General features: G+C 38.2%; 1 protein-coding gene across 1 annotated transcript in view; it reads left to right on the top strand.

Moving 5' to 3' along the window:
* The first annotated feature begins 592 nt into the window (after positions 1-592).
* The window catches only part of CDYL (chromodomain protein, Y-like), a 60,353-nt gene continuing 49,569 nt past the window's right edge, over positions 593-11,376 (top strand). The window contains 1 exon segment of the mRNA XM_009704888.1: positions 593-1,287. Within this exon segment, the coding sequence (XP_009703190.1) occupies positions 593-1,287 (695 nt within the window).

Below are 11,376 nucleotides of genomic sequence, written 5' to 3'. Positions count from 1 at the left end.
GTGTATCAAAGACTCTGGCCAAAACAAGTTCTCTGTTTTCACAAGAAGAACAACCTCTAAAAAAAAATAAAACTTCTGTATTTGTCCCAATTTCTGAGCTGTAACATATTGTCCCTGGTAGCTAAAGGATAGCTCACTGTAAGTAAGAGATTCTCACATAAGCCTTAGGCTAAGCAAGCAAATTATTCAAGCAATATCAAATTGATAAGTTTTGTAAGGTAAACACACTGTGTTTATACAGTATATTTAAACATGATCTCCATATTCAGAGGGAAATCTTATTCACACCTGAAGTTGGTGTCAAAACTTAGCTGGGGCCAGTGCTGATTATCAACTGTAATGTGATTCAGATTCTTGTGCATGCAAAATACTTGCTGAAGAACAATTTTGGTATTTTAGAACACCTTTTGTGAGATGAAAGAAACAATCTGAAGTTTAAAGAGAGAAATTTCCAATCAGCAGTAAAAGACTGTAAGCTGTAGAGCTACAATACAAAATTACAGAACTGCAAGAGTATTCTTAAGTCTATCAACACTTAAAAAATTATTTGCATGCAAGTTGCTCACTTGAGTTGTATATCTGCCCATGTCTAATGTTTAATTTTCCTTTTTAACAGGTAGAGAGAATTGTTGACAAGAGGAAAAACAAGAAGGGAAAAACAGAGTATTTGGTGCGATGGAAAGGATACGACAGTGAAGATGATACTTGGGAGCCAGAACAGCACCTTGTTAATTGTGAGGAATATATTCATGAATTTAATAGACGCCACAATGAAAAGCAGAAAGAAAGCACATTAACCAGGACAAACAGGACCTCTCCAAATAATGCCAGAAAACAAATTTCTAGATCTACCAATAGTTCTTTTTCAAAGACATCTACTAAATCTTTAGTTATGGGTAAAGACCATGAGTCAAAAAATAATCAACTCTTTTCTGCCACCCAGAAGTTGCGGAAAACTAATTCACCATCTCTTTCTGGAAGGAAAAATATGGACCTTGCAAAATCAGGTATTAAAATTCTAGTGCCCAAAAGTCCAATTAAGAGCCGGACAACCATTGATGGCTTCCAGAATGAAAGTCCAGATAAAATGGACCATATAGAGCAGGATCAAGAAGACTCTGTAGCACCAGAAGTAGCAGCAGAAAAACCGGTGGGAGCTTTATTAGGACCTGGTGCAGAACGTGCTAGGATGGGGAGCCGACCAAGGATACATCCATTAGTGCCACAGTTGCCAGGGCCAGTAACAGCCACAATTGCATCAGCATTAACAATAAATGGAAAAGGTACGTGTACGAGTCTGTCATTTTTGTGTAGATATTTTATTTGACTGATCTTTTTTGCTGTTCAGATGCAAACAAATTACCCACTGTGTTTCAGTCATGTTAAATCAAGTCTGGAGAACTTCACAACTTTATTTTACCTAACTATATGACTACAAAGCCATTTTGAGTTTTGCCAGCTTTTGCTTTCTCTCTTTCACGGAGATTCATTGGTATTTGTGTTTTCAGAATCACCATAAGATACATCTGTGTTTGCCTTGACATTGTGTGGTACACATATTCAGTGTACCGTTTCCAGAGATTACATCCTTGCTTTAAGTTTATTTAAATAGGTCAAATTTGGTATGAATATTAGAAAGATAATTTGTGGGAACAGATAAACAATGTGAGCAGGGATTCTTCATAACGGTTTACAAATCTATATTTTTATAAGTATTGCCTGGAAAAAAAACTGAGAATGATGTTGCTTAAAGAACAAAGTTGATAAGTTTTGTTTCAGTGAAAATTTGAGCTAGTTGTGGAGATACATACGCCTTCTGCCTGGATTGAATTCTGTTTCCATTATATTTTATCAATATTTTGTTGTTTATACCTCATTTGATATTGAGAGCTTATTTAGGTTTGACGCCTAGCTTGGTAATATCGCAGTAGATGACAGTTTATTCAACTTGTACTGTAAAATTTGTGATACCAAAGAAACCCAAACTGCTTTCATGGGAGGAAGCTGAGACCCTCGTTTAAGACTTCCTTGTCCTCATCTTTGTGCCCCAAACCTTTGTTCTTCCCTTGCAGACCCAGGTCGTTGTGTAGTCACAGGTGTTCTCATAGGCATGCTTTTGAACCTAAATTTTCAAGTGTAATACTGTGTCCTCAAATAAAATGCGGCAGGTAAATTCTGCAGGTATGCTATTAGTGAAACCTTGCTAGAAAAATTGCCTGAAAACCAATGACTGGGCCTGCCAAAACACACACTTAGAGACAAACAATATAGGCAAAAAAATGTGTTGAAGACTTTGGGAGGGTTTGTGTTGGGTGCCCCACTGTTGCCTGCATTCAGATTTTCTGAAAAAAGAGCTGCAGCTGGAGAGGTTGAAAAGCAGTGGACAAGGGAGGAATACGCTCCTGGAGCTGCGGTGTCAGGTCATGGACCAACCCATTCTGCTGCAGATGAACTAGGTAACCATGGTAATGCACACACGGATGCCAGGAATATCTCTTCCTTTGCATGGGCTAAAGAAGGAATGTAAATCTCAGAGGATGTAAACAAAGCTGGAGGGGAAAATGCAAGGGATGCCAGTATGTGAGTTTTCTGAGTAGGTGAGGTAGAGGAGTGTATTTGCATGTGTGATGGTCTTCTGATAATTAATATGCGTTCTGGAGTATGGTGGTGTTCCTAGTGAGGTGATTGATAAGCATTGCCTTTGGCTTCCTGGTTTTTTGCCTCATGGTGTTCAGAAAAAAAAATGACAAAGAACCTACTTGGGTGGATCGGTAACCACAAATGATTAAGTCATTCCCACCAACCTTTCACTCTGGTAATAGTGGTGTAGCAAGGGCTCAGTTACAGGGCATCAAGTGGAAGTGGAAAGACCTGCACAGGAGCGGTAGTGACACATAAAATATTACCTGAGGCGCATTTATCTGTTTCACTGAGATGTTACAACTTCCCCAACTGCTGCCACCTCCTTCAGCTCTTCTTAGGCATTTGTCTGGGCAGCTAACATTGAAAGTCATCAACAGACCCTAGGGATGATGGCAGTAGAAGATTCTTCTCACGCTTAGGTTTTCACGAGATCTTAAGACGTAGATCAAAAAGAGGAGAGGCAAGGAGATAGTCACAATATGTGGTTGCCCAAAAATACGTAATAGGTTTCCACCTTTTATCTGCTGCTAGAGGGATATTAGTACAAGTACGTTACTTGAGGCTTCCCCTCTCTGTCTTGATACACCACTGCCAATCCCCAAGCTGAGCGGTGCAGTCTGCTGGGAAACGGATGCTAAATATCCAAATTTATTACAGCTTTGCAGGCAGTTATGCTCGTCTGCAACAATTTTTGGGGTAACATCCAAATAATGCAGCAATTCTCTGATTATAAAATTTGGAAACAAAGTTGCAAAAGAAAAATACTTTGCATTTATATCTGATATCAGTCTCTTTTCCTAGCTTTTTAGAATTTCTTGTACAGATGTCTTTCTCACAGAAGCCCAGGCTTCAACTCAGCCATCCTGCATGGCCAGAGTGGACCTTTATCCAGAGAGAAGCTGAGAGAGGCAGCCTTGTCTCCTAAAGCTGGCCTGGCCTTGGAGCTTCCTGAGCTGACATATTCTCCATCTCTTCATTAAAGCTGTGCCCTTCTCTTTGCTGTTTTTAGTTTTAACTTCACACTGCTATTCATTAAAAATGTAGTAAATCAGTGCGTCCCTCCCTCCCCTGCACGGGGCTGTCGTGATTCAGGATCCCGTTTCGCTCCTTACTTGGCATGTTTCTTCTGACTTAAATGGACACCTCATCACATTTTCAATACCATCTCAGGAATCACACATCATGAAAGGTATTCATTGCACAGAAACACCATCAAGTTTGTACCCTTATCTTCATATGCACCAGATCTGACATATTAATAATACAGATGATAGATCTGGCATTTTTTTCCAAACTTCCCACCTCCTCCTCATACACCTAATTTTAAGAGTTCCTACTTCCACATGGAGGATGATGTCAGGAAGACAAAATTGTGTTTTGAAAAATAACTTTTTACATGAGATGGTTTAGGAATTTTTTATCAAAATATTTTTGTTGGAAAAACCCAGTTAGACAAAACAGAAGTCACTAATTGGAAAGCATAATTTTGAAAGATTCTAGAAAAATACATAATACACTTCAAAAAATTTTTAGACAAATTTTTTAATTGAACCTGATTTAGATTTTGATTTTTTTTTTTAAAGTAATATTGGGAAAATAGTTAAAAATTTTAATATGAAAATGATGTTCCTAATCTTGAGATTATTGCTATGACTGCCTTTGAATTGTGTGACTTGTGTTCGTTTTTTAGTCCTAGTTCAGGATGGTGAAACTCTTCAGCATTTAATCTATTCTTTGTCTGTTTTCCCAGCCTTGGGGTTTGGGGTTTTTTGTGTTTGTGGGGTTTTGTTTGGGTTTTTTTTAATTTTTTTTTTTCATTTGTAATAAAAGCACACACCAGGAAAAAAAACTTGTATGCATAGGAAAATCCCGTGACTGCAATTACTAGGAAATATTAGTATTATTGTAGCACCTAGTCCTGCTTTTCATGAGACAAACTGCCATGATGCAGTTCTTGTTCCAAAGTTCCTACAGTCTCAGAAAAGGCAAACAGCAAATATTTATACAAATATGCAGGGGTACCAGGGGAATAAAATAACAGTAATGTTTGCTCTGCGAGTTGGTAGTTTCAGCACACTAAAATCTAGCTGCTATCCAAAATACATTTTTTAACACAGAAAACCATTGTCTTGAATATTCATATTTTAAAGTCTTGGCCTTAAAAACAGAGTCAATAGAGTAATATACTACATACAAGTCTAAGAAGGGTGATATATGGAAGAAGTGGGAATGGGTCACTGAATGAACTGTGGTTCTGTTTTTTTTGAAATAACATGGTGATCATCAGCTGTTACTAAAAGTTAATAGAAACAATCCTGAAATGGATGAATGAAACAGAAAAACGCCACCAAAGAACTGAAATGTTGTGGAAAAGATGTTAATGGCACCTACAAGTAATGCATATTACTCAAAACTACGCAAGACAAAAAGTGGTCTCATACCTAACAATAGGTTTTGATACCTTTGAAGTTTTTGAAATCTTCCTTCATCAAAATTGAATTTAAAAATACCTTTGAAATTTTATGGGAAATGTTTTAGGCATAGCACGCTCATAATATGCAGGGAAGTTCTATTTAGCAGAGTACACAAGAAGTGAAATTGTAAAGGGAATCTAGTCTGTCAGTCATCTTGCAGTTTTAGAAAGGACTAAAAGACTGAATTGATTGTTCACCTTCTGCAAGACTTGACCATAAACCAGGTGAATGCCATTGCTTGGCAAATTCTAGGGTTTTTTTTCTGGGTCACCCTATAGTTGCTACAGTTTTTATCCAGCTAACAATGTCCAACATGTGGATGTAATTGAGAATAAATGCCACAAGAAGGGAGATTTTGGGCAGCAAAAGCATGCAAAGCTCAAAGCTTAAAATGAGCAAGAAAAGCACATCTGGCTGCATATGCTGTGATAATTAGAATAAGGCAGGCTGGTGGCTGGCGTACGGGAAGAGAAGAAATACAAGAAATGCAGTGAATTACATCACTTGTTAGACAGACAAGCACCACCAGTGTGCACCGTGGCATTAACATCTCCCTCCTTGCACGTATTAGTTCAGATGAAGAACTCGCAGGAGCAGCAGGCTGTCTGACAATACAAAGATGATTGCAGTATATCACCCTACAAGGAACAAGGCTGTCTGCTGATTTTTCAGTTGGATAATGGTGCTGTTTTTATCTCAAAACAATGATATTAGCACCAAAAGAAAAGCCAGGCATCAGGAAAAAAATGACTGAAGTTAAGTTCTGTTTGCTACCTATTCTCTCCCTTAACCAAAGCAGTTTATGGGATTAAAAACCACAGATTTGGAAAACCAAAAATCCGCTCTAACACCCAAGGAAAATAGTGTCTGTTGTTTGGTTAAGTGTTTGATAGCTTTAGTCTCAACAGGAACCAAAAGTGCTTATGGAGGCAACTGGAACCAGGGAGAAACGTACCTTTTCAATAGAATACCAAGCTGAGCCGAAAGGAGGTCAGCCGCTCCCTGTGCCTTAAGTGAGGGGAGCTCACCACATTCCCTCCCAGGTTCTACCAGTTACTTTTTTCCCTCTCCCTGTATGTGCCTGGGTGTTGGGCTTTACATGAGGAACAGTCCACTGTCACCAGCGCAACTCGTTAGGCCACCCTCAGGAGTCCCATGGGAAGAGCACAGCAGTTGACAAAGGTGTGTTGGGTGTGGACCACATTAATTGTCCAGGTGGACCACAAGCTATGCATATAACCCTCTGAAAAAGCAAAATTAAAAGGAGAGTTGCAGAAGTTCATTGCTGTGTGAATTAGAGTGGACAGTACCACTAAAGGAAAGTTGGGGTGATGTGTTACAGTTTTTTGGATTTCTTTTTAGCATCCTGCAAGGACAGAAGCAGCTTTGAGCCCTCCTTTTGTGTGTTTTTGTTTTGGTTAAGTAGTAAAATGTGATTCCAAAAAAAGCCCTAAGACAGGAACTTCCTTTTTCAATGTGTTTGTACATTGCACTTGGATGGTGGCTTGATCTCTGCTGAGTGATCTGGAAAGCAACCAAGTATTTTATTAGTGCAAACAAAAGCCTATGAAATGGGTTAAAGTCCTTTGTAAAGCCTGCCTAACTTCTGAAATTACTGGTTAAACTTCTTTGTCAATGCAACAGTGTGTAATTTGGTATCTTCTATTGTGTATGCATTTAGCAAATCACTAAGAGCAAAGAGTAAAACAGTTTTCATTTAATCAACCTTAAAGACACTTTTGGGTTTTTTTTCTTCAGAAGTTGCACTTCTTTTAGATCTTATTCCTTAAGACTTCACATTATTACTTCCCTTGTGCACTGTATTGCAATATTTTAACCTACCATCAAATTTTCCATCTGTATTACTAAGTCATTTTCAAGTTCTTCAGCTTCTTTACTCTTAACTAAAATAATATTCTGAATTGTTGCCAATTTCTTGTTTATGTGTATTTTCTGGCTTAATATAAATGCAAAGTGTTAAGTAATATGGTAGACTGGATGGTCTGTATTATGTGCAAAATTGATCTATTATCCCATACTGTTCTGGTTTTTGTCTGTCCTGTCGTGTCCGTCTGTCCGTCCGTTGTTGTCCCCCCACACCCCCCCGCCCCATTGCTTGTGCAGTTTCTGGTACAGATCATTGATACTTTATGTGGTGCTCCAGGATTGAGAATTTCTTGTGAGAATCTCTCCTCTTCAGGGACACATTGATTTATGTTAATAGATTATCATAATATTAAATCTGGATTTAAGTGCAGTTTTAAGGTTGTTTTCCTGAGAACATAAAGCATAAGTGACTGGTTTCTTCCTTTTTCTGCCTTCTGCCATCCTCCGCTACTTGGAACAGAGATGTCTCAGTTGGATGCTACGTTGGTGCAGGCTTTTGATAGAGCTAAGCCGGTGTAAAAGGTAGTTGCTTTGAAAAGAGTGATTCCATTCCTTTCCACTGCTTCCCCAACCCCAGGTTATAATATGGGCTAACCAACTGTTCCTTTAAGGACAGGCTTATTTTTATCAGCCTTCTGGAAATGACAATCAGGGAGAGGATGTGTCCCTGGGGAGGGAGACAGAGACATGCTTTTTCCTTGTTTTAATGTCGTCCCTGAAAAACCTTTAATGGAAACTCTGGATAAAAAGTATAGTTCTCTATAAATACTCTGTTTGGACATAAAATCCTCAATCTAAATTATTTGAAAAAAAATCTTGTTATTTTCACTGAAATTTATATTGCACCTGCAGGCCCACTGGCAAACATAAAGCTCTTACCTGTGCAGTTCTGACGCTGCATCAGTTTACACAGACTGAGGATGTGGACTCTAAATCTCTCTTGACTACTCAGCTGTTACATCCTCCTACAGTACTTGTACCAATATGAGACAAAAGTAATTTCTGAGGACACGTTTGTCATATCTGCTGTGTCAAAACTTAGGCAAGATGAAGCACAATGAAGCAAAGGCTCTGTTTACAAGGCTCACTTTCAACCTACTTTGCATACATCTGCGCAGAGAAAATGTGATGAAGATCAGACTGAATGATAGAACAAAAGTGTTGAGCTAGATTTTTTTTTTTCTTCCTCTATTGTCAAAATCAAAATTGTTGAACTTAAGAACAGCTTTTGATAATACAGCAGAAATGTGAACTGCCGTCAGAAATCCTTGTGCGGTGCTTTTTGCAGTTGTGCCTGGCAGAGTAACCAGCAAATTTTTTTGTCTCTTGCTGTTTCAGTTTTTTAAAAAGTTACATCTCCCATCTCTGTTAAGGCTGTGAAGTGGATGGAATGCATGTTTGCTAAGGAAACTGTCATTATGAATCTGTGTTCTCTTGAAAAGAAGATTAGTCTTAATAGGTTGATACAAAAATCCGTAAAAAATGGACCAAAACAATTGTGATATGGTCCAGGGAAGGTTTGCCTAAATCACATTATCTACTTAAAACAAAAAAGGGAGATGATGAGAGTACAGTTAAATCTTCATTCAAGAAAACATCCTTGTAGGGAGGCTGTTACAGGTAGGATAAAGTATCAGAAAAAATTAGTAAATTAACTATTACAGCTTTTTTCCATTAATGCTTGTGAAAGTGGGGAAATGGTTAGATTCGAGGAAATGCAAAACTGAGATAAAAAAACTTTTTTTTTAAATCTAGCTGTTTGGATATAGCTGGGAACAGCTTTGCATTTTACAGATGATCGCAAAAATATCTTTTTCTATAATGAGATCTAATGAAATAGCCATATCCCATATTGCCCTGGGACAGCTGTACTTGCTACCCAGCCAGAGATGCTGCAGTACTCAAAACTGGCATAATCATGATCCAAAACTGCTGCTTGTGACTTATTGGTACTAATACAGCAAAGTATTATTCTTTTATTTTGAAGAAAAATAAATACAGGATTTGTACATTTGGAATACTGTATGCACCATTTATATTGTAAACATATTTAAAGGCACACGCTAAAATGCGTTAGGCCAGAAATTATCAAATGGTTAAATCTGCTTTAGTAATTGTTTTCTTAATTTTGCAATCTTAGAATGCATCAAAAAGCTTTTGTGTTTATTTTGTAAGTATTTTTAATTTAAAATGCTTTAAAGTTTGTTATATTTTTAGGTGCCTTTGAGAAACAAAGGCAAATCATAAACACTAGTACTTTGAACTAGAATATTCTATGTTTGAACACTTCTGAAAACTGGGAAGTTCTAAGATTCAGTGTGGAAGAAGAGGAGGAGAGAGAGCATCTTCCTACTGTATTAAGAGTTCTTTGAAAGTCTCAGTGAAACAGTGGATAAAGAAATATAGATTGTCATTTATTTTCTTTGAAAATATTCCTTGAAAGAAGCAGCTAAAGTAGTTGTGCTTCAAAAGGCTGCTAAGAAACTGGCTGGGAAGACGGAAAACAGAGTAGGCTTAATGATTCATTTTAGTTGTGTCAGAAGGTTAACAGTGGGATGTCATAAGATTCTGTAATAAGATCTGTGCTTATTTATATTTATTAGTGATCTTTTTAAAAAATTGCAGTGAGAAGCAAAGGTATAAAACTTGCAGAGAAGCACTCATTTATACCTTAAGATATGAGAAAACAGAAACTTCAGAGGAACTTATCTAAAGTGGGAGGCTAAGCAAAGTGATGAAGAGCAGGAAGATAACGTGAACTGATCATTTTCCTTGCTGGCTCCTAAAAAGAGCTTTTGGCCTGGGATGGAGATAGGAATACCTAAACACTGCTGAGGGCAACTCCAAGAAGACTTGGCCTAACATTGGACTAAAGAAGCTCTTAAGGTTTCTCTGTTGTAACACACACATTTGTCATTACTCTTCAGTCAAGCTTGGTGTGTAATGAATCTGGCTGGCATAGTGTCTTCCATGCGTTAGCACTGCTGTTGCTCAGATTTCAACTTCCTGGCCTGTATCAGAAATAGTGTGGCCAGCAGGACTAGGGAAGTGATCATCCCTTTGTAGTCAGCGCTGGTGAGTCCACACCTCGAATACTGTATTCAGTTTTGGGCCCCTCACTACAAGAAGGACATTCAGCTGCTGGAGCTTGTCCAAAGAAAAGCAACGAAGCTGGTGAAGGGTCTGGAGCACAAGTCTGATGGGGAGCGGCTGAGGGAGCTGGGGGTGTTCAGCCTAGAGAAAAGGAGGCTGAGGGGAGACCTTATCGCCCTCTACAACTGCCTGAAAGGAGAGTGTAGTGAGGTGGGGCTCGGTCTCTTCTCCCCAGTAACTAGATGGGACAAGAGGAAACGGTCTCAAGTTGCGCCAGAGGAGGTTCAGGTTGGATATTAGGAAGAACTGCTTCAGTGTAAGAGTCTTTAAGCATTGGAACAGGCTCCCCAGGGAGGTACGTTTAGATGTGGTACTTCGAGACATGGTTTAGTGGGTTCAGCGGGCATGGTGGCGTGGGGTATACGGTTGGACTTGATGATCTTTGAGGTCTCTTCCAACCATAACGATTCTATGATTCTACGATTCTATGATTCCATTGCTGTATCATTTTTAAGATGGACTAGAATGAGAGGGAGTGGACAAACTGGCTGGCTGCCTTCTCAGAGTAGCTTCTTGTGAGAAGTGTCCAAGTGGACTTCCAATGTATGCACAGTTGGAGAATCTAGGCCAAGCTATTGATGAAACCTAGTACAACAGGAACAAAGAGGATATAAAATAATGGTGCAAAAAAATCATGTATCTGAAAAGAATACTGAAAAGATTGCACATGATTATTTTAGAGAAGAAACAAATTATAGACATGATGAAATAATGGCTGATGTAGTTGGAAGTTTCTGTTCTGGAATTGAATTAATAAGACAAGGGGACATCTCAAGAAATTGAAAGGGTGTCAAATTCAAAACAGAAAGATAATAGCTTTTGATATAGCTTCCATGTAGTCCTGAGAACTGTTTGCTAAAACATATTTGCATCTGAGAGATAAAGAGATAATGACCATCTAAAAGAATTGTAGGCATTTGTAAGGATAATGGGAATAAACTGTATTTATAGGAATGGTATAGTTTTACAAGGAATGCAAGTTTTCTTTCTTTAAAAGTAAAGAAACCTTTTGTGACATATATGAAAATTGTAATTCAGGGATTTTTATACCTCTTTCTGCATTGCTAGCTATTATTAATTATGGAATAATTCACTCAACTATTATTTATGAAATTACTTTTATAGTGTACAGACGTTCAGAGATTCTAATCGTTGTCCTGTTAGGATATTAGGATAGGCATTGGAAAAGCAGTAAGAAGGTGGAGCTCTGGTCTCGTCC

This window comes from Cariama cristata, unplaced genomic scaffold (genome assembly GCF_000690535.1).
Source record: "Cariama cristata isolate BGI_N322 unplaced genomic scaffold, ASM69053v1 scaffold2780, whole genome shotgun sequence".
NCBI lineage: Eukaryota > Metazoa > Chordata > Aves > Cariamiformes > Cariamidae > Cariama > Cariama cristata.
Note: the sequence above shows the minus strand (reverse complement) of the source record. Positions and strands in the feature narration are given on the sequence as shown.